We start from the raw sequence: 24235 nt of genomic DNA, 5'->3' as shown, positions 1-24235 counted from the left end.
GAGTATATTTCAGCCGTATAATTTGGGGTGGGAAAGGCTAGGAAGAGAGTCGTTTTGTTGCTTAAAGATCGGAAGTCAGAAATCCTTTCCGACCGACCGCAAATCCCGCGGAGAGATCTAGCGGGAACTCTTAGATCCCGCCCCCGCTGCTTCGCCTGAGCAGTGTTTTGGTAGCGCCTCGCCCACCCGCTTTCTCCCAGGCAGCCAATCGGGCTCGCGCAGGAAACCACGCGGTGCGGGGCAGCTGCAACACACCAGCCCTCGCCTCTGCTCGCCGTCATGGCCACCGAGAGCCCGCTGGAAACTCTGCAAAGGGAGATCACTTGCTCCATCTGCCTGAGCTATTTCAAAGAGCCGGTGTCCATCGACTGCGGCCACAACTTCTGCCAGTCGTGCATCACCCAGTGCTGGGGCCGATCGGACGACGAGAACACGTCCTGCCCCCAGTGCAGGCGCTGGTCTCGGAAGAGGAGCTTCAGGCCCAACCGGGAGCTGGGCAATGTGGTGGAAGTGGCCAAGCGGCTGCGGCTGGAGGCGGCCACCTCCCTGGCGGGCCAGCGGCTTTGCGACAAGCACCAGGAGCCCCTGAAGCTCTTCTGCGAACAGGACGAGACGCCCGTCTGCGTCATCTGCCGGGAATCCCGAGCGCACAAAGCCCACCCCATGCTTCCCATCGAGGAGGCGGCTCAGGATTACAAGGTACGGGCACCGTCCGTCGATGGCCCCTGGAAGGTCCGTCGGGCTTCATCCGTCGCTAGGCGGAGCGCTCTGAAGCCGAAAAACAGCTGAGCCCCCGCCCAGACTTCCTCTGTGGAAAGTGGGTGGTGGCTAACCTGTGCTTAGTCATCTGCTGTTGCCTTTCCCAGCCTGGCGTCCTCCAGAGGCTTTGGACTACAAGGCCCATCACCCACGGCCATCGGGCAAGTTGGTTGTTGCTGATGGGAATTGTAGTCCGAGACCTCGGGAGTGGAACCAAGGTGGTAAAGGCTGATCTACGCAATAAGTAAGAACTCGGCATGTCTGTTCTACCTTACAGGGGTGGGGGAGTGAGGTGTTCCCAAAGATCTTGGCGCTCTGGCGCTCCAGTCTTTGTTCCAGGTCGAATAGCCTACCGCAAAGGCAGCTGACTTCAGGCTGGGGAGATCTGTTTTGTTTTTGACTGAGGACAACCATCAAGAGTCAGACACAAATTGGTGGTTCAGGGGGACAGATTCAGTTTTCTCTTGCTCCCCATGAACCATATGCTGGGTTTTATGCAACACAGCATTCTAAAACTGACCAGCAGAAGTGAACTAAAACTACCTGGAAAGCAACCAGAGAATACTTCTATTTTACAGAGGAGGAACACTGAGCCAGCCATATTAGAGGGTGTGTGTTTTTTTTAGAAATTTTAGAATGCTGTCGTTAAAGTATTGGGAGTCACAAAGGGACTGTGAAGAGCCCCAAAGGGATCTCTCCAAGCTGGGAGAGTGGGCATCCAAATGGCAGATGCGGCTCAATGTAAGCAAGTGTAAGGTGATGCACGTTGGAGCAAAAAAAACCCCAATGTCAAGTATAATGTGATGGGATCTGACCTGGCGGTGACCATACAAGAAGGATCTTGGGGCTGTAGTGGACAGCTCGATGAAAACGTCAACCCACTGTGCGGCCATTGTAAGGGCGGCAAACTCCATGTTAGGCATTATAAGAAAAGGAATTGAGAATAAAATGTCCAGTATTATATTGCCTTTATACAAATTATGGTGCGACCACAGTCCTGGGTATAGTTCTGGTCACCACACCTAAAAAAAAGATACTATAGAGCTGGAAAATGTGCAGAAAAGGGCAACGAAAATCATTAAGGGACTGGAGCATCTCCCCTATGAGGGAAGGTTACAACCGCTGGGATTGTTTAGCTTGGAAAAAAGGAGGCTAAGGGGAGACATGATAGAGGTATTCTAAATTATGCATGGTGTAGAGAATGTGGATAAGGAGACATTTTTCTCCCTCTCTCAAAATACTAGAACCTGGGGTCATCCCATGAAGCTGATTGGTGGGTGATTCAGGACAGATAAAAGGAAGTACTTCTTCACACAGCGCATAGTTAAACTACAGAATTCACTACCTCAAGATGTAGTGATGGCCACCAATTTGGATGGCTTTAAAAGGGGTTGGATAAATTCCTGCAGGAGAAGCCTATCAATGGCTACTAGCCCTGATGGTTATGTGCTACCTCCAGAATCCGAGGCAGTAAGCCTGTGTGCATCAGTTGCTGGGGAACATGGGTGGAAGGGTGCTCTTGCACCGTGTCCTGCTTTGTTGGTCCCTGGCCGACAGCTGATTGGCTACTGTGTGAACACAGTGCTGGACTAGATGGACCCTCGATCTGATCCAGTTTTAAGTACATACTTCTTATGCACTTAAAACTCCAATAGATCTACCACTAGATCCCAATCTACCTTCTTTCTGCTGCTGACCTCCTGTATATGGATGTTGTAAGGGTTACTGAGCTCTTGTGTTTTTCTTTTTCTTTATTGTAATTGTATGCCACCTTTCAAAGTCAACCAAGGTAGTTTACAAAACGTTCAGAAAATAAAAACCCTAATCAAATAAAAGCATAGTAAAACATTAAGGTCAACCTTAAAACCATAACAACAATTTAAAATCAGATTAAAAAGATATGTTAATGGAGTTGTGGTTTTTTTAACTTGTTCTTGTTTTGTTTTGCTTTTAGCTTGTAAGCTGCACCAACAACTTCCGCTATAGGGCAGCCTACAATAAAATAATATTTTGCCATTGTTTGTTTTAAGCCAGTGTTCTTATTAAGCTTTTAGTTCTGCTTTAGTTCTGCTATCTTATGTGAATCACCCAGAGAGCTTCAGCTATGGGGTGGTATAAAAATGCAATAATAAATAAATAAATAAAGTCAAGTTTGTTTTGATACTGTTATTTATTGGCATTAGATAGTTAGCCACTTTGGACTTTTTTAAAAAAAAAAAAGTAAAAGAAGGCTAGCAAGACTATAATCCTGTACCCACTTAAGTAAGTCCCATTCAACTCAGCAGGACTTACAGTATTTCTGAGTCAGCTCATATAGGATTGCACTGTAAGGAAATCTACCTCTTCGAACCCTTCAAATGAGGTATGAAGCAAACCAACTGTTGAGATCTTTAATGGAGGGCCTTCTCCAGGTTCCCCTACTTCAGAGGTAGGAAACCTCAGCTCAGGGGGTGAGATCTGGCCCTCTGGGGGTACCAATCCATCCCCCTGTTGTTCCCCCAGATGGCCACACACCCGTTCCCACACTCTTTGGAGGTTTTCCGGCTTTTGTGCAGTGCACACCCACCCACACTCCACGCACATTCTAAAAAGCTGAAATGCCTCTCCTACGGCTTAGTTACAGTAAAAGCGTTCAGTTAGAACATGCTGGTATTCTCGGCCCCACCCCTTTTGCCTTAGCTCCGCCCACCACCCGAATGCAGCTCCCAAGAACTTCTCCAAAAGAGCTTCCGCACCTCTGCCTTACCTTCTCGAGGTTAAGCAAGTGGTTACTGAAGATTGTGCTTCTTCTGTGGTAGTCTACCACTTCCTTCAATAAGGTTCCCCTGGTGCTGACTTGGTTATCTTTTAGGTGCCATCCTCTTTGCCCAAGTCTTTGGTTGTTCGAGCTTTTCTGTTTGTTTATTTTCTGTTGTTTATTTATTTATTCCATTTATATACCGCCCCGTAGCCAAAGCTCTCTGGGCGGTTTACAAAAGGTAAAAACAGTAAACATTAAAAACAAATATACAAAATTAAAAAAAATAAAAAGCATAAAAAACAACAGTATTAAAATTCATTTCTGTGGTGTCTGCATTCTGTGAATACATTTATGTTGAGAAAGGTTAGACTTGTGACGGAAGCTTTTTCCACACTCCGTGCACAGAAATAGTTTTTCACCTCTGTGAGTTCTTTGATGTAAAGTAGGGGTGAACATACGACTGAAGCTTTTCCCACGCTCCACACATTTGTATGGTTTCTCGCCTGTGTGGGTTCTTTGATGTCTACTCAAGGTCCCACTACGGCTGAAGCTTTCCCTACGTTCCATACCTTTATATGGCTTCTCTTGCTGCTTGTTTGACTGGATTACATTATGGGCCTTACGTTGTTTCACGTTTGGTGCTTTTAACTGTTGTTTAGATAGTTGGATTTCTGTGTGTTTGTTTTGCTTTTTCGCTATTTTTTGTTGTTTATTGTTTATGAAATTTGAAAGGTGCCCTAGGGTTTATTTTTGTTTTTTTGCTTGAACCCTAAGATCCACCAACTCAGGCCTGGTGCAAAAGACTAACAGTGAGAGAGTTCAGTTTGTTTTCAGTACCATGTCTAAACTGATCTCAGCCCTTGAACCTCTCCCCCTGGGCTTTATTCATTTCAGCACTATATTTAGAAGGGAAGGGCAGCCATTTTGTGGTTCTTCTTCGTGGTGTCGAGGAAATCAAGATAGGTGGTCTGTTTACCTATGCCCACAGGTATAAGAAAATAAACTGCTTTGGCCTTTTCATTATAAATCATAAAATTCATGCTTTCAGTGTAACTAATGTATATTAAGACTTGCAACCACTTTCACAACAAACGGTCCTTGTTGAAATACATGTCACAGGACTGTGTCTCAACAGAAGCAGTTAGAGGGAGGAGTGGGAGATGTTCAAAGCAACCTAACCGCAAAAAGGAAACAAATGGAGGTCTGGTTGCTTAAATGATTTTAATACCCATCTATGTATTGTTTTCCTAGTCTTAGAACTATTTGCACTCTGCACATGCATAAATAAATTGTCTATCATTGGTTACTGTATTGCAAAACTGTATTATGATTGGCAGGAAGGTTCTGCTGTTGTCTCTAAGGGGAACTGACCCTATAAATATGTTAGCCTTTCCTGAAGTTAGTGGGCAGTCCTCTGGGGGTTGCCACCTTGCAGCACTGCAGGCTGCTCGTAATAAACCTTTTCTAAAGAGAGAAAAATTATGTCTTGAGAATTTTTGACCACCACTCAGCGAACCACGGGGACCCACACTTTGGGGTCCCACCACAGTGGCCTCTGTAGGTCACACATGCCTGCGTGGACTCCCCACCCCCTGGTTCAGGAAACTTCTATTGCTGAGGAATTTTGGTAGGAGCCTTCCCCCACCATCCCATCACACGTGTTCCTAGCAGATTCCCTCAGTTCTCTTTCGACCGCCATTGTGGTAGCCTCGTTAGGGAACTTTTGTGAACCACCCAGAGAGTTTCGGCTATTGGGCGGTATAAAAATGTAATAAATAAATAAATAAATAAATAAATAAATAATAAACAAGCTTCTCTGTGTTCAGTGAAACAATCTGAAAGCGTTGCTGAGATTTTATTCTTTCTTCCCCCCTCCCTCTTCTGTCTATCGTTCTTCATCCTCTCACTAAACAGGCCCGAAGGAATCCATCTGATCGGCTATACGCCATTCTCTGGAGACAGGCATTGGAAGCAGTGGAGGTACAGAAGGAGATGATGGCTCAGACTTCTAGTCCCACACTGAGTGCCTTTGCCTCGCTACAGCCTCTAGATGTGTTGGGATCAGCCTCACCCCATAGTGTAACTCATACTTCAGGACAGCCGGAGTCTCCAAGCGGACAAGATTCACCCACACCTGAGTGGCTTTTGACACTTTCGTTGGCAAAAGAGCTAACAAAAATGGCCAGGGCTTCTAAATTGTCGGCTACATCATCTTCTGAGACTAAGAAGAAGAAAAAGAAAAGTTCTGCAAAGGCAGCAAAATCAGTACAGGACAGAGTGCGATCACCTGCTGCAGTCTCTATTTCTGCTCCTCCACCAATGCTACAATCCTCTGTACCGATGGCTGTACCGGTCCCGATGCAAGATGCAGCTCCAATTGCATCAACGTCAGAGGGTGAAATCAGGGACGCTTCCCTGATTCAACCACCCTCTTTGCCTCTTTGGCCTTGCCAAGATCAGTATCAATCCCCTCGTTATGGAACGTCTCAGTCACGCCTCCCCAGCTCCCTGGACTCCGTCTCCTCAATGCCATTGGTACAGAGGGATCATACCTCTAGGCATTATGGGGGGCATCAGTACCGATCCAGATCCTCGTGGTCTGACTGGGATAGGCACTCGGAATGGGACGTGCCTTATGAGAGGTCTCAAGATTGGGGCATGGATCGTATGGACCAATACCACCAGCCAAACTATCCTCACCGGGAGTTTTACAATCGCAGTGCTCGTCGATATCGACCAGCACCTTTGGTCACGGCATCCAGAGCGCAAGATGATGGTGGTATCCTCCTAGCTCCCCCTCCCATAGTAACACCCCAACCAATGCGTCCACATAGGCAGCCATCACACCTGATCTCATTTGACCAACCAGTGCCCTTGCAGCCTCCTACAGTTCACCAATTGACTGAGGTTCCTTCAGCATTGGGGGCTCCGTCGCACTCAACAGGGGTGCAGGACATGCAGCACCATAGGTTGGACACTGCAGAGGCTTCTCCACTCTCGGATACTGACGGATATCAGTCAGACTCGACTTCACAGTCTTCACTGTACCTGTCCATCCCTTCACCAGATGCCGCAGTGGGATCCCGGGATGCAATTTCCCCATCTGAGGATTTGGAGCAGTTCACAGGTCAGGTCATTCGCATGGCCCAGTCATTTGGGCTTGAGACAGAGCAATCCGTCTGTCCTATCCAAGACCCGGTGTTTGATGTTGTGAATATTGAACCGGTGGCAATTCCGTTCCTTCCAACTCTGCATCATACCGTACAACAGTCATGGAAGGCCCCCTCATCCATGACTCCCACATCTGAACGACTTGAGGGGATGTATCGCGTTCAGGACAAGGATGCTGGTTTTCTCTTCACTCACCCAGCGCCGAACTCTGTCATTGTTGAGGCAGCGCAGGGTAAATCAAGGAGATTCCACTCCTCTCCGGTGGAGAAGGAGGGTCGCCGTCTCGATTTACTAGGCAGACGGCTGTATTCCTCGGCAGCTTTGGGAATTAAGGTGTCCAACTATCAGGCAGTTATGTCGGGTTATCAACTCTTCCTCTGGAAGAAGATCAGGCACCTCTTCGACCACCTTCCTGAAGATAAAAGAGACCTTGCTCAGGTGTTGCATGGTGAAGCCATGCAACTAGGCAGGCAGCAGCTCAACACCTCCCGGCACCAGGTAGACTGCAATGCCAAGGTTCTGGTCGGTGCAGTTGCTCTAAGGCGCCGCGCCTGGCTGAGGTCTGCAGGTCTATCCCAAGAGGCTCAGTCTCGTATCGAGGACTTGCCGTTTGATGGCCACAGTCTCTTCAATGCTAAGACTGATAAGGTCATGGATTCAGTCCAGAAGGCGCGAAATAGAGCACGGCGCATGGGGCTGAGACAGCCACCACCACACATGCAACGCCGCTGGTATCGTCACTGTGCAAGACAATATTCCTACCGCCAATCAGGATCAAGGCAGGCATCTCAACAGCAGGCTCCTGTACCGAGACAGCAGTACTCCTCAGCCTCATTTCGGAGTTTTCGCCGTGAAGGCAACAGGGGCAACAAGCATCACCTGTGAATCCCTCCCCCTTGCTTTGTCCTTCTGCACTACCTCCTTTTTTTAGAACTCGCCTGTCTTCTTTTCTGCTAGTCTGGACCAACATAACATCAGACTCTCCATTGTCCCGAAGGGCTACAGGATCGAGTTTGATGCCCTCCTTCCACTCGGGGCCCTCTGACCAACAGCTCCCTCACAGGTCCTTTGGCAGGAAGTACAAACCCTCTTGGCAAAAGGTGACATAGAACGCATCCTGCCATGTCATCTCAGAGATGGGTTTTTATTCACAGTACTTCACAATACCGAAGAGGAATGGAGGGCTTCATTTGATCCTGGATCTCAGAGATATCAACACCTCGTTTATGCCTAGGAAGGTCTGCATCATCTCCCTATCATCGATCCTACCACTGCTTTCTAAGGGAGACTGGTTTGCCTCAATTGACCTGAAGGACACCTATTTTCACATCACAATCGAGTAGTCTTACAAATGTTTTCTTCAATTCATGTAGGAACGGTAGGGCCTGCCAATTTCAAGTGTTGCCCTTCGGCATCACTACTGCCCTGAGGGTCTTCATGAAGTACATGGCAGTAGTGTGCTCCTACTTTCCTGTGCATGGGATGGAGATCTACCTATATATAGATGACTGGCTACTGGTAGCATCAAGCAGGTGCCAGCTTCTTCAGTCAATTGAGATGACCTGCAGTCTCCTAAGCAATTTGGGCCTCTACCTCAGTGAGGAGAAGTCACATCTGCAGCCTCTGCAAAAGCTCCAGTTCATTGGTCCTCTCCTCAACTCATAGTTTGGTCAGGCCTGTTCTTAAGTTTCCCTAGCAGCGAAGTTACTCGCTTGGAGGACTACCACGGCATTGCCAATGCTTCACTTCTTTGTCTGATGGCTATGACAACATCGGTCATGTATTACACCCACTTGTACATGCCGAATTTTCAGAACTGGTTCCTCCACAATTTCAATCGCCTGCCATACTCAGCTTCAGCCTCCTTCATGGGTAAGGAATTTGCTGCACTGGTGGACAATGCGAGATCACCTTGTGTAAGGTGTGACTTTCCTTCAGCCCGCTCCTTCTTGAATAGTGATTGTGGGTGTGTCCCTCTTGGGATGGGGAGTCATTGCGGGGGCCTCACAGTACACAGTTGGTGGTCACCCAGGGAGGCCACCAAACACATCACCCAGCTGAAGTTGAGGGCATTAAAGCTGGACCTGGTGGGCAGACTGGTCCAGGTAACATCAGACAATACTGCCATTGTTACTTATGTAAACAAGCAGGGGGAACAAGATCACTCCCTTTTATCGTCTTCATTATTCACCTCATTGGTGCGTGTCCTGTTGGTTCAGTCTGATTGTGCTCCATGTGGCTGGTGCAGACAGTGTACCTGCCAATCAGCTCAGCTGGACATTGCTGATCTCCCATGAGTGTGAAATGGACAAGAACATCCTGCCTGATCTCTTTTTGGTGGTGGGGCACACCAGAAATTGGCTTATTCACTAGTAATGACAATACTGTTTGCTTGGTGTTCTGCTGCTGAGTGGATCTGGAGCCGGAATCTATGGCAACACCTTTGCACTCATGTGGACAGGGGCGCTGTTCTACATGTTTCACTCATCACCAAAGTCCTGGCAAAGATAGGGACAGATGGGACATAGTGTATCCTGATCACCCCATGCTGGTCTTACCAGCTTTGGTTTGCCATGCTTCTGCTCCTAGCGAAGGGCAATTGCATTCAGCTTCCAGCAGTTCTCACCTAGGAACAAGGCAGAGTTCAGCAGCCGAACCTTCAAAAGCTCTGCATGACAACATGGAGGATCCAGTAATTGGTACTGACCAGGACATCCCTTCTTGGATCCAACACATTCTCAATGCTGCACGCAAGCCTGCCGTGAGACAGACATATGCCTGTAAGTGGGCAGATTTCTCATCCATTGCACGTGCAGAAGGCTTTGACTCTGATCAGTGCTCCTTGCACCAAGTTCTTTAGTTCCTCTTGTCACTTTTCGGCAAAGGTTTAAAACTCTCTTCCCTCCCTGTCTACTTGGCCTCCATCTTTGCCTCCTATCTTCTCATTGAAGGGTTCTTCATCTTCTCACATCTGAAGGTAAAGCAGTTACTCAGAGGGGTCCGGAACCTATTTTGATGGATGGTACTGCATTGGAGTCTCTTCGTCGTCTTGGAGACACAATCCTCTAACCCATTCTGACTGCCGTTACATTGATGCAGCCTGGTTAAGGCCATCTACATTCATTCAGCACCACCAGTTGGATGTTCGAGCTAGATCTGATAGCTTCTTCGGGTGCACAGTCCATCCCTCACTGACCCACCTCCAGTAAGTGAGCTCGCTACTTGCCCATATGTATGATGCACAGACTGCGAAGAAGAAAGACTGCAACTGTAATTCTTTGAGTGGCCATCATAGAATAGTAGAGTTGGAAGGGGCCTATAAGGCCATCAAGTCCAACCCCCCCTGCTCAATGCAGGAATCCACCTTAAAGCATCCCTGACAGATGGTTGTCCAGTTGCCTCTTGCATTCGTATGCAAGAGGCATATCATGCATTCATATAACCCATTGCATTCATATAACCACACCCACTTATACCAGTGGCATGGTATAAGAACATATGGTGTATTGCAATTTGTGGAAAAAACACACATAAGTGATGAGTATTACAAGGCAAAGATGAGCCACAAGGGTTTAGTGTTATATGGTGGAAATTCATTTTACACACAATTGATTATGAGCTGCTGACACATATGTCAAACATAGCTAGGGAGATATGGAATGTATAAATGGTATGAAATTTCTGATATAGAATAAATTTATAGTAAATTTATAATTTCAAGAATTTAAAAGATAACAAGGGGAATAAGATCCACTCCATTCATTTGTTTAAATTTCCCCCCTTTTTTCTTGCCCCCTTTTTTCTTTTATATTATTATTATTATTATCATCATCATCATCTTAGGGAGGTATATTATAACATATTATATTTCATTATGCTGTAATGTTTATGGTATGTGAAAATCCTTAATAAAAACAAAAGAAAATATATAACCCACCCACTGTCCCCTCCTCAGTGTGATACTCAAGATTCATCTCTGTTCCGATGCTTCAAGATCAGTCTCAAGGAACTGAGGGAATAAGCAGAAAACCGCTGGGCACATGTGCACTGGGAAGGTGGGGGAGGGCTCTTGCTAAAATTCCTCAGCTATATTAGTTTCCCGAAACGAGGCTCTGCACAGGTGCAGAGCTTATATGTGTGAATGCAGGTGTGAATATATTCAAAGAACTACAGTTACAGGTAAGCAACCTGCCTTGGCTATTGCTAAATTTACTGGGAGTCAGTAATCATTGAAAATCTATTTCTTTGAACTCTGGATAATCCACCAGAGAACACTTGTTATTGTGTGGATTAAAAATTAAATAAATAAATACTGCAAATCACCAGCTGATTTACCAGTAGATCCCAATCGAATTTTTTTTTTTTTAATTAATGATGAATATGAAATTCGAGTAGAATTTAGGGCACATCAATGACAGTTGGAAAATCATACATAGAAGACACTGGTGAATACGCCATGCCATTTGTCTGATTTTAGCGACACAGAGACTCTTAACGATATTTTGTTTCTCAACGATATTTTGATTAGCATTCTTTTCCTAGATGCTATAGCAAGGGGCAAAAAAGCCAGCTAAAGATTTGTGTTCAGGCTCTGTCAAGAACTTAAGGCTAAGATCTTGTGCACACTTACCTGATAGTAAATTCCTTTGAACCATAACTTCTGAGTAATCATGCATAGGATTTGGTTGCAAGCTGTCTCCAGTAGAAAATGGCCCTTGCCAAATGTCAGAGGCGGAGGAAAGATGCTTAAGTACTGCTGAAATGTATCCTTTGTCTGTATTCAGAAACAAGTTGCCACCCATGTGAAAGCTCTGAAGGAAAGGAGAGAGAAGCTGAAGGAATCCAAAGAAGACTTGGAATGCAGAAGTCAGGCTGATCAGGTAGGTGCTTGTTTCATGACCTGGTGGTAAATTATTACTTTTAATCAGTTTTTAATGTGTTTTATAGTCACTGTTGTTCCCCGCCTTGATCCAAGTGGAGAGGTGGGTAAGAAATATCATCATCATCATCATCATCATCATCATTATAGAGGGCTTGTTTCTTCTGCTGTTGGAGGTTGGGGCATCTTCATACCTTAATAAGCCAAGATCTGTCTTTTCATAGGGTATATAGACTCCTGGCATCCTCCAGATATATTGGACTTTAACTCTCATTATTCCCAGGCCCTCATAACCATGCTGTTTGGAAATGATGGGAGTTGTGTTCCAACATGCCTGGAGAGTGCCAGATTGGGAAAGTCTGACTTAGGCCCTTTCTACACCTAAGGATTATCCCAGGAGAATGGAAGGATCGTCCCTGCCTGCTCCCAAGATCCCCTGTGTGTCATTTGGATGCACAGGGATGATCCTGGGATGATCCCGGGGGGAAAAAGGCAGGTGTAGAAATGGCCTTAATCTACCTCGCAGGGTTATTGTAAGGATTAGAAGAGGCAGGAAGAAGCATGTACAACGCTCTGAACTCATTGGAGGTAAGACAGGATGTGAAATAATTACTCTGTAATGATAGGTTTGGTCAGATTGGACTGTTGCCAATATGGTATGGCTTAATCTTTGTTTATGTCTTGGGCTTGTGTAAGGTTTCTTGCACTCTGGATATAGACCAGTAGTGCAAAATGCCCTCTCCCCCTAGCCCTGTGTGGCAGACCTCAGCATCTAATGTACCACTGCCCAAAAAGGCGGTGCGGGGGGGGGGGAGGGCCCTCCTATAGAAGCCTTGTTCCTAGAGCGTCCAAGAAAACAGTGCTTGAAGGATCTTGACTGCTTCCTAGGATGCTCTGGAGACAGTCTAGGGAAGAGGCTTCTATAGCATGTGCTATAGAGCTGCTCATAGAGCATGTTTTTCTTCTCTCTTTTTTGTTTGTGATTAAGTTGAGATGTGTGTCTCCGTGTGGTATCTGAGTGTGTCTGCATGCATGTATGTATACATACATACCTGCGTGCACACATGTGGCCCCTGCCATCCTAGCAAACACCCAATGAAGCCTTGGGGCTGAAAAGCTTGTGCACCCCTTATGCAGATAGATAATTTGCTCCATCACAACCATCTAAACTTTTAGCAGTGTTCCTGCACTGTCCAGAGAATGGTTTGGCAGCACTGATGGTGCAGCATTGCTAAAGCTAATCAGGTGCAACCTTGATCAGAAACTTGGATGGGAAACCACAGACTGTCATATCTAGAAGTGCATAATAAATAAAATTCCTTACTTTTGAATGTTATTAATTATTGTATTATTATTATTATTATTATTATTATTATTATTATTATTATTATTATTATTATTATTTAATAGATTTATATACCCCTTGCCATATTTAAAAATATTTCTAAGTGGGTTTTGTATATAAAAATGTTTATTATTTTAAATTATTTAGATAGTGCTTTTCATAAAATATATCATGGCGGCTTACAAATTTACTGAGTGTATGCATATCCTCCTCTGATCTAAGCAACTTGCGTATTTAAAAATAAATACATTGCGTATTTAAATACTTGCGTATTTAAAAATAAATTTTAAAAAAACTGTGCAAGAGGGTCAGTAGACGGAGAGCTTTCTTAAATTGTTAGTTTTGTGCAACCTTCCTCACTCTTAGGAGACCACCCAGGTAAGTCTGGCATTTCCAGCAACTTGGCACCTGCGTAGGGTACTGCTGTGAGAACATCAGTGCTATTTCAGTTTCCCTCTCTTTGTTTCTTCCCACCCCGGCTGTCTCTGTCCTTCCCTTCTTTGTTACAGGATGATGTACAAACAGAGAAGCAGAAAGTGGAGACTGAATTTAATCAAATCCATGAGTTCTTGGAAAAAATTGAACGATTCCTGATTATCATGCTGAAAAAATTTGACAAGGAGATTGTACAGAAGAGAGACGGAGTGGCTACCAAACTCTCAGAGGAGATAGATCGCCTCGATGTCTTGATCAATGAGGTGGAGGACAAGTGTGAGCAGCCTGCAAGTGAATTCCTGCAGGTGAGATTGTCTTAGACCTTCAGTTCCTGGGCTTCAGTGCTAAATCCAGAAATGTAGGAACTAGCATCTTCAAGAAAGAGTGCTGTCTTCCTGAACCATGTTTAGACTCTTGTCTCCTGCATTGATTCTGTGTAGTTTGTGGATCTCGTGACTGATGTAGTTAAAAGCCCAGTCCTTTGCAGAGAAAGAAGTGTCTGAGGCCATTGAAAACAACAAACTTTGGTACACCTGATTTTGCATAAGTTTTCTAAGACTAAAAAACAACAACACAAAACCCTTTGTTCAAAGGGTTTTAAATGAACATCTCTGGAGAGGCGCTATGTAGTCTTCACCTGGCATCTAAAAGCATATAATGTAGGTGACAAGCGAACCTCCTTAGGGAGCTAATTCCACAGCCAGGGTGCCACAGCAGAGAAGTCCCTCCTCCTGGTAGCCACCTGCCTCACTTCCTTTGGCAGGGGCTCACGGAGAAGGACCCCTGAGGATGACCTGAGAAAGGACCCCAACCCACCTCCAAAGGTATGTCAGCTTGCTACTCGCCCATATGTGTGATGCTGCGACTCCAACGATGCCTTCGCCGGAGGATGAGGTCCACGATGACGACCCTTCCTCTCCTTCGGACGATATGGTCAGGTTTTCTGACCATATGCTTAGGATGTCACAGGCATTGGGATTAGATATCCAACAAACGGACGAATCGGTTGTGGACCCCATTTATGATGTATTCCAGACTACCACTAATCAAAGACTTGCTATTCCCGTTCCACATGCATTGAAGCAAACAGCTCAGCTGTCTTGGAAGACACCTGCTGTGACTCAGGCTACGTCTAAAAGATTAGAGACTCTTTATCGAATCCAGGAGGAAGGCGTCAAATTTTTGGTACAGCATCCAAAGCCTAACTCCATCGTGGTTGAGTCAGCCCAAGGCCAATCGCAGAAGGCACATTCGGCACCGGTGGATAGGGAAGGGAGGAAATTGGACCAGACTGGTAGAAGGATTTACTCCTCTTCTTCTCTAGGTATTAGAGCGTCAGCATACGAAGCGACGATGGCGAGGTACCAGCTTTTCCTGTGGGAAAAGATGGGGTCGTTATGTTATGCTTTGCGCCTGCGCAGAGACCAGACCGGAACCTACTATAGCTGAGTGGAACGTTTTTGGCGGGAACCCCTCCCCCCACGCTACCGCGCATGTCCATGGGGTTCCCGCCCTTACCTCAGTTTACAGGAGTCCGACGTTGTGCCCCCATAAACATGAGTGTAAATAAAGTAAAGTACATTCCACAATAAAACAGTGTCATTTATAAGTCTCACACCACCAAGTGGGGATGGTGGGTGGGTTGTGTGAATGCATAGATGACCACTCGAAGAACTACAGTTACAGGTAAGCAACCTGCATTTCTTCTTCGTGGTCTCTATGCATCACACATATGGGCGAGTAGCAAGCTGACATACCTTTGGAGGTGGGTTGGTGCATCATCTGAAGATCTCCGAAAGCACTGTCCTCCCAAATGAGCAGTCCTGCCTCGCACGGGTGTCCAAACTGTAGTGCTTGACAAACGTGGATGGAGTGGACCACGTTGCGGCTTTACAGACTTCAGTCAGTGGAACACCTCTGGTGAAAGCCACCGATGTTGAAACAGCTCTGGTGGAATGAGCTGTCACAGGTTTCACTAACTCTAATTTAGAGATAGAGTAGGCCAATTCAATCGTCTCCACTATCCAGCGTGACAACCGCTGGCAAGAGACAGGGAGTCCCTTAGAAGGCTCACCATAACAAATAAACAATTGCTTTGTTTTTCTAAATGTCTCTGTCCTGTCTTTGTAAAAAGCAAGAGCCCTTCTTACATCGAGAGTGTGCAAGGAAGACTCAAGAGGTGTAGTTGGATTAGGGAAGAAGGCAGGCAAAGTAATATGCTGGGACAGATGAAAAGTAGACACTACCTTAGGTAGGAAGGCTGGATCTGTGCGTAGCACAACCTTATCCTTATGAAAGATAGTGTACGGGACATCTATCCTAAGAGCTCTAAGCTCACTTGCCCGTCTTGCCGATGTAATGGCTACTAGAAAGACAGTCTTTAAAGTAAGTAGCCTAAGGTCTGTCGACGCCATAGGCTCGAAGGGTTTGCGTGTCAGTGCTTGCAGCACAACTGACAGGCTCCATGGAGGTACAATACTTTTCACAGTTGGTATTGTGTTCTTAAGCCCTCTCAAAAATTTCTTAGTTGTTGGGTGGGTAAAGGGTGTAAACCCATCTATGCCTTGGTGAAAAGATGTAATTGCAGCTAAGTGCACTCTGATGGATGTAAGCTTAAGTCCCTGCTGAAAAAGCATCAGTAAATAATTGAGGATAAAGGCTAAGTGGCAAGATTCTGGTGTTTGATCTTGTTCATTGTGTAAAATATTTTGGAAAATGAGGCGAGCAAAACCGAGAGGTATTTAGCCCATGGGGCTTAAAACTTAAATTTCACAAGTATGGAAGATGGAAGCGGAGAGGTCAGGTGACACTGGTTCAGTTTAGACAACAAATTTCTTGACACAGTTGAGTTTGTACAGGGGATTCACCACACAACATGTTCTAACTCCACCGTTGTGTGACTATGGGCTCCTGTGGAGTTGAGTAAAAGTCAACGCGATGTTTGATTAACAAAGAGTTCCTCCGCACTCTCTCCAGCTGATGGTATATATATTTGAATAGAGTTTAACTTCACACTCTTGTGGACTAGAAACTTGATTTCAAAATTGTAAACCTTTGCACTCAGCATCAATGTTCATGGCTTAAAAGAAGCTCAGAAATACTCATGAGCCGTGTTCCTAACGTTTATTTCATTCAGCTTTACAAGCTTGCATGTAGGTCATTGTGAATTCCCTTCTTGTTTGGCCGGGGAACTGAAGCCTTGAGGTCTTGACCAAGGCTGCCCAGATTACAATACAAATCTTTGCTGAGCCACTTCCCCTCTCCCAACTTTATTTCAGAGCCTTTACATGATATTTTATGGCATAACAAATGAGAGACTGATCTTCTTTCTCTCTTTCTCCCCTGCCTTCCACAGGACATCAGGACCATTTTGAGCAGGTAAGTCGTTCCTGTGCAGACTTCATCGCTCTCTAGGGCAGCAGACAGCGCTGAGGAAACTTTATCCACTCTGGTGAACGATTTTGAGGCAGTAACTTGATCTGGAGCCCCATCCATCATCACCAAGGCCATTGCTGTGGACAGAGTGAGGGGCAGGGACAGACTTGTATCATAAGGTCTCGGCACTGCTCTGAAGCAGCTCTAACAATGGCTACGGAGAGGCTGCTGGAGTTCTTGCTTAGGAACACTTCGCTGTCCCTTTTCAGCCCTGGAGTGCAAAGGTGCAGCACTGGGCATGCAGTGCAACATCCTGGAGTGGCCTGTGCAAAGAGGGAGAGGAGCTGCATTGCCTCCTTCTTCCCAAAGTGAGCTCCAGGGTCAGGAGCGGGAGGGACGGCAGTGTCAGAAATACACAGCCTTCCTAAGACGGTTGTTTCTCTCTATTGTTTCACTGGGAGCATGACAGAAAGAGAGATGGTTGGGAACTAGCCATTGTGCCCTCCAGATGTCTTGGTCTATTTATTTATTTATTGCATTTCTATACCGCCCAATAGCCGAAGCTCTCTGGGCGGTCTACAGCTCACATCATGGCCAATAGTCGGGGATTATGGGAATTGTACGAAATATCAGGAGGGCACCACGTTGCCTACCCCTGGTATATGCTATACTACTACAACTGAAATGTAGCCCTCTTGACATCTCTGCACTGAGCCACTATAGATGCTAAACGGATGCAGAACCTCCACATCAGTGTTCAGGGGGTCCCTAAATGTCCACACACCCTTCCCCTAGCCCCCTTGCTAACACCCCTGAACGTTGATCATTTGGTGGTCTCCTAGCTTTTGTGCAATTTCTTCCCATTGCAATGGCTCTCCGGAGGCTTAGATACTAGCAGGTGATGTTGAAATGCCTCTCCAAAGGTTAGATACTAGCAGTAAGAGCTTTAAGGTGAAGCATGCTGGAATTTGGGGGCTTTGGGCCTTGCGCCATTTGCCCTTGTCCCTACCCACCACTGGAATGTGATCCCTAAGAGTTTCACCAAAACTGAATTTAGCCCTGGGGGCTGAAAGAATTTCTGCACCCCTGCCCTAGACTGTGAGGTTCCTCCTGACACTGCCTCCTTGCTGCTCAAGCCCTTAACTGGCCTTCTCCTCAACCTCAGTAACTCTATATTTCCTCTGCCTTCCTTCCCAAGATCCTGTGTGCCAAGCTTTCCCCCTGCCAAACAAACATTCGCCATCACTCCTGGCACCAAGACATCCCCATGAGCTGTCAGAATGTTTACGAATATCCTGTGATATCACATCGTCTTCACCTGGCGTCTAAAAGAGTATAGCGTAGGTGCCAGGTGAACCTCTTTAGGGAGCTCACTCCACAGCCAGGGTGCCACAGCAGAGAAGGCCCTCCTCCTAGTAGCCAGATGCGGAGACCTACAATATAACAATGTTGTGTTTTTCGTTGTAGATGTAAGGATGGACAGCTGCCACGATTGGTGGAAGTTTCTTCCTCTCCAACTGACCTGGAAAAGAAGCTTGGGCATTTCAGTCTGAAAAATATTGTGATCAAGGAGGCTCTGGAGAAATGTCGAGGTAACCAAGAAGAGCAAACGACAGTTCACAACTACTTAAAATGCTTAAGCATTACCTTGCTGTGTTTTGAGAAAAGGGGAGTGGAGGAGTTTGGAGTGTTGTTGTTTGTTCAAAGTTCAGCAATGCAGTGCACATTATGTAAGGACCTGAGCATTGTGTATTCTGCTTGAAAGAAATACAAGCTTTATGCCCAGAACAAATGAAATGTCTTAACTTCATCAAAGATTGGAATGGCAGAGAACAAACAATTTAGGGGTAGTGGGAGAGGAGGAAAGCTGGGTGGAGTGGAGAGAAAAAATAAAATGGATTTTGGTCAACGGGGTGTAAGAACCGTAAAAGGACTATACAGGACTGTGCAAAGCACTGGAGCACCATCTCCTGATTCCTGCCTTCCATGCTCCCCACACCTACATTTTGCCTCTTGCACAGATATGACCTGTTCCTCCTATCCTTGGGCTAAATATTCCACAATGCATCTTTCTCCTCAACAGCTAGAGAGTTAAAATGTCCATCAGCATTCTGTGCTAGGGCCTCTCTCATTTAGCTGCCTCTACATTTTCACCAGCAAGTATGTGAGCATTTTCCCAAGCTGTTTTCTTGCAACCATGAAGGCTAGAAACTTGAATGATGAGAACATTGCCATGCTAAATACCAGGTTCTGTTTAAGGTGCCAGATCCTGTAGCTGATGAGGTGCCTTTTCTTGCTCACTGCTTCCGTGTTCATCCTCTCCTACCCTGCATCCCAAATGGGAGGATCTTTAATATTTCAACTTTCTACATACTCAGTAGCAATGAACAGAGTTTCTTAAATCCTTCCCTTTTCTCCCTCTAGAGACTATGATATCTGAATTAGCGAAAGCAAGGTCAATGGAAACTTCTGCTAAAAAAAGTGAGTTTGGGATGGTCTCCCATTACGAAGACTAGAGCTGGGCTTATTTGGGCCTCTAGTTCAACTCCTAGAAACACATGGAGCTTCACGTGGTCTGGCCAGAGATAATGGGAACAATGGCTCCATCCTATAGGGAAAGAATTTCATGGGAAGAGTGGGGGAACATGGGCACTTCTGTCACCAGACCCACATGGCTCTCCTCTTTTTCCTTCCTGCTTTTGGAAGGTGGAAGGAACCTGTTACTATGGTAACACACAGGCCCAAGTCCTTGTTATGAGAGAAAACAAGCAAAGGAAGTCTTTACTCTTTGTCCAATTACTCAAGAGGACCTGGCGTTTTGGGGGAGGCTAGCTGTATGTCAGGATCCCTAAGGCTTTTGCTGGCTTCCTTGTGGTCTTAACGCCTCCCTGTTGTGGAATGGGGAATCCCATTCTCAGGCTTCATTGTTACTATCACTGCTGCCATTACCAACCCTTTGGTGGAGTGGTTAATGGCAGCAGTGTTAGGAAACTATGGAATTCACTTCCACAAGATGTAGAGTTTCGTTTTTTTAAAAAAATTGTATTTTAAATGTTATTTTAATATTTACGCATGAACTGCTTAGGGATTTCATGATATTTAGCAGTACATAAGTATCACAGTAAATAAATTATGGCCACCCACTTTGGCTTTAAAAGGGGATTGGACAAGTTCACGGAGGAGGAGGCTATCAATGGCTACTAGTCCTGATGACTCTATGCTGCCTCCATTATCAGAGGCAACGGGCCTCTGTATGCCAGTTGCTGGGGAACCTGGGCAGGCTGGGGTGCTATGGCCCTCATGTCCTGCTTGTGGGTTTCCTGTGGGTAGCTGGGCTAAATGGAGGGTTGGTCTGACCCAGCAGGGCTCTTCTAAACCTGCTTTAAGGAGACTGAAGCTAGGCAGAAAACACAGAAGGCCTATTCTTCAGGCAGCTGCTTTGCTTCTGAATTTCTGTCAGCCAAAGTTCTGTGGTCAAGCGCATGTTTTACATGCAGAAGGCGCCAGGTTTAATCTGTGGCCTCTCCAGTTAAAGGCATCTGGTAGCAAGGAAGATTGCTCTCTCTTGCTGGACCCCTGCAGAGCCCCTGCCAGTTTGAATAGATGATACTGGGCTAGTCTAATGCAGCTTCCAGATTGGGTTTGCAGCTTCTTGACCATAGCAGCTTGCCACTTGTCAATCAGTTTCCAAAAGCTCTCTGGTTCCACGGTTGGGAGCTTTCACAGCACCTGCACACATATTTATAATTGAATCGTCTAAGAAGCCGAAGGCATTGTACATGGTTCGTCCCACTCCATTTTATCCTCACAACAACCCTATGAGGTATATGAGGATTGGAGCGCGTGATTGGCTCATGGTCAACCATTGAGCCTTGTGGATAAGTGAGGATTTGAACCCAAGTCTTTCCAGCCCTAGTCCCACACTAACCACTCCACCACACTGGCTTTCACTGGTGGCCTGATTACAGCCAGTCTTTCCTGCTCTGCCAAGTCCATGCTGAACTTCCAGCAGCTTCTCATCGTATAGGAGTGGTTGCAAGCCTGGATAATGGAAATTGGGACCAAGCCAGTAGAATTCTGCTCAGATGATAACCCCCTTTATCTCCCTTTCCCTTGTTATTTTGCTTAGGCCTTTTTTGAATTTTCTGAATCTACTTGTAAACTCTTGGCCAGAAGGAAGATAGGAAGCTGCCTTGTACTGAGTCAGATCATTAGTCCATTTAGCCCAGTATTGTCAACACTGGCTGGCAGTGGGGTCTCCAGGGTTTCAGGCAGGAGTCTTTGTGTGCCCTACTTGGAGATGCCGGGGATTGAACCTAGGACTTTCTGCATGCAAAGCAGGTGTTCTACCATGGAGCTACAGCCCCTTCCTCAGCCTTTCTTGCGGTTGAGCTCTTCTGAACCATTGTTTTTTGTTTGTCTTCAGCAAGCATTACTTTAGATCCCGACACAGCCCATCCCCTCTTTGTGGTGAGCGAAGATAAGAAGAACGTGAAACGCGGAGACATGGTTCAACCACTCCCCAACAACCCTGAGAGATTTGACGCCACGCTCATCCTTCTGGGCTGTGAGAGATTCTCCTCGGGGATCCATTACTGGGAGGTGGAAGTAGGCGATGGGCAAAACTGGGCTCTTGGCGTTGCCAGGGAGTCCGTGAAGAGGAAGGGACCTGTTATCACTTGCCCTGTTGAGGGGATCTGGGCTTTGGGGCTCTGTGGGGATGAGTACAAGGCTTTCACTTCATTCGAGACCCGTCTGACCCTAGATGAGGCCCCAGAGAAAATCCAGGTATTTGTGCATTATGAAAGGGGTTGGGTGGCATTCTTTGATGCCGATTATATGTCCCTAATTTTTATTTTCCGGTGGGCTAATTTCTGTGGGGAGAGAATTTGTCCTTTCTTTAAAGTGTGGGGTCTAACTACAGAGCTTAGAATGTGTCCCTGAAACACTGTCTGCAGTACACTGGTCTGCTTTTATGATCTGGGAGGCCACCTGTGCATATTTTGGAACAGAATCTTGCAAATGGTACCGAGTTTTGAGTTACAGAAGAAAGAAAATGTCTTGGATCTTAGCTTTGCACTCCGTGAACGGAAGTAACTTCTATTCAAGGTTGGAGAGTTGAAAGGAAACCTTCTCAGAAGGAATGGAAACTTCTATTCATGGAGTTAAGAGTAAACATCCAAGCCAGAGAACTCCACCTTTGAAAGTAAGCAAAAGAACAAGTTTCTTCCTTCCCTGTTTGTATTTCCTTTTTAAACTGCAAGTGTAAATAATTTGCATCGTTACGAATATTTCATTACAGGCTGCATATTAATATATTTCTGTACACCTTGTCTCAGTTCAGACAACACGTTAGTCAATGCATCTGTGCCAGCTGCCCTCACCCATACCACTCCTGGCTGGAAAACAAATACATACACTCCCCCCCCCCCAAAAAAAAACCCTCTAATATCTGTGTCAATTGCATAATTTCTTGGGTGTGCAATTGTATACCCAAATGCAGCAAGAGCACAGTTAAATGATCAGTGAGATAAGCCCAAAAAAGCAAGGAGGGGGTATGGAGAACTCTCGGGAAGTACTCCCTGGCTGTATTGGCACTACAAACTTAAACTGATTTAACTGTTATGGCTTCCCAAGAAGGCCACTGGGGGCATGTCTACACCAACCCTATATCCCGAGATCCTCCCTGGATTGTCCCTGTGCATCTTAGGAGCAGGCAGGGAAGATCCCTCCATTTTCCAGGAATAACCCTTCGGTGTAGAAAAGGCCTGGAATTTGTAGTTTTTTCCCTCAAAGAATTTAGGATAATTTAACTCCACTCTTGGGGTTCCTTATAAGAAAGGCACAACAGTTAATCTAGTCTAGTTTGAAGTACTCTAGGACGTCAGCAAACCAGATAAGATGCAGTTTGTTTGTTCTTGCTACTGAATGTTGACTTCAATTGGGCAACATAGGCGTATGGCAAAGTTTGCTACGTTAAGGCTGCAATCCTATATCGTACACATACCTGAGAACTCCTGTTGAGCATACCGGGACTTGCTTCTGAGTAAATATGCATAGGATTGCACTGTAAGCATCCTGTCATGACAAATCTTGCACATTTTCTTCTTTGTTAAGCGTCAACAGATTTGTACGTACTTTGATCCATAAAAATGTTGTGTCATTGCATTAAAATCTCTTTAGTGAACACTGAAGCTTCTTGTGTGTGTTCTTGTCGTTGCGAAACAGCTTTTCAAGAAAGCATTTTTTCCCCTCAGTTGATTTGACTGAAGGACCTAGGGCCAAATCTGGATCCCTGAAGAGTATCACTCCCCCATCCCTCCCCCCTTGAAGTGAGAGAGGTGTGTAGAAGGTTGCTGGTTGCAGACTGAAACTTTCTGAGAAGCTGTTTGGACCACCACCATCCTGTCCTCCAAGCAGCTTTCTTAAAAACCTAATTACTAAAAAGAGACCTGGACATTCAGTAGCAGTTTCCAGTTCAAAGGACCTGGGTGACATGAACTTGTGGATTCTCTTAACATTGTGCAATGGCTCACAAATAGTCACTTGATTCCTGATGGCGGTAGGACCAGTTATTGCAACCTCCAAGCTGGTGCGCTCCTGATGTTGCACTGCAATTGCTATCAGCCCTAGCCAGAATAGCCAATAGTGAATGATAACGGGAGTTGAAGTCCCAAGAACATACAGAGGTTCCCAACCCTGCTATAGAAATTACATTTCTGAGTGGGGAATAGAAGAATATTGATTGATTAGGCACCTTGTCAAGCGAATTCTCAAGGTGTTGTACAAATGATAAAATCCATTAAAACATTACAATACAATAAAAATCCAGAAACATACAAACCTTCAAAAAAAAAACACCCACAAGTAGCAACACTCTCTCTACTCTGTCTCTAGTGCATAAGTTATAGGATGACCATATGAAAAGGAGGACAGGGCTCCTGTATCTTTAACAGTTAGTTAGTTTATTTATTTATTTATTACATTTTTATACCGCCCAATAGCCGAAGCTCTCTGGGCGGTTCACAAAAATTAAAACCATCATAAAACATTTGTATGCATATCACACCTGGTGAAATTCCCTCTTCATCACAACAGTTAAAGCTGCAGGAACTATACTACAGCTATACTGTGACCAGATTTAAAAGAGGGCAGGGCACCTGCAGCTTTAACTGTTGTGATGAAGAGGAAATTTCACCAGGTTCTCCATATATACAAATGACACCTGCTGAAATTCCCTTTTCAATACAACTGTTAAAGATACAGGAGCCCTGTCCTCCTTTCAATATGGTCACCCTAGCATAAGCATATTCGTGTATGTGCATGAAGTTATGGAGTGTGCAGACTGCCATTAATGAAGGGCAGGTGTTAAGGGCTATTTTGAGCTGCGATCATGCATCTGGAAGGCCACAAACGGGAATTTGTAGTCCAATATGGCTGGAGCGTACAGGTTGGGGAAAGCTGGACTAGAGAATGAGGAGGGCAGCATTAGCTTCATTAGGCCTGCTGGGTGTTGTGTTTGACTGCCAGG

The 24235-nt window shown here is 45.6% G+C and overlaps 1 protein-coding gene across 4 annotated transcripts; it reads left to right on the top strand.

The window, feature by feature from the left end:
* Positions 1-249: 249 nt before the first annotated feature.
* Positions 250-22898, top strand: LOC134395916 (zinc finger protein RFP-like). Of its 4 annotated transcripts, XM_063122160.1 has the most exons (8): positions 250-699; positions 5414-5479; positions 11455-11550; positions 13404-13634; positions 16685-16707; positions 18172-18296; positions 19129-19185; positions 21131-22898. In XM_063122160.1, exons 1-8 carry the CDS (start codon positions 280-282, stop codon positions 21646-21648), a joined length of 1536 nt encoding a protein of 511 aa, XP_062978230.1. In that variant the 5' UTR covers positions 250-279; the 3' UTR covers positions 21649-22898. The 4 variants fall into 4 exon arrangements, 2 of the variants coding, with proteins under 2 accessions (XP_062978230.1, XP_062978232.1); XM_063122162.1 differs by lacking the exon at positions 5414-5479; XR_010025233.1 differs by lacking the exons at positions 250-699; positions 5414-5479; positions 13404-13634; ... (2 more) ...; positions 19129-19185; positions 21131-22898 and adding exons at positions 5490-9450; positions 9648-9875 and having other exon boundaries at positions 11455-11543.
* The last annotated feature ends 1337 nt before the right edge of the window (positions 22899-24235 follow it).

Source organism: Elgaria multicarinata, chromosome 3, assembly GCF_023053635.1.
Source record: "Elgaria multicarinata webbii isolate HBS135686 ecotype San Diego chromosome 3, rElgMul1.1.pri, whole genome shotgun sequence".
NCBI lineage: Eukaryota > Metazoa > Chordata > Lepidosauria > Squamata > Anguidae > Elgaria > Elgaria multicarinata.
Note: the sequence above shows the minus strand (reverse complement) of the source record. Positions and strands in the feature narration are given on the sequence as shown.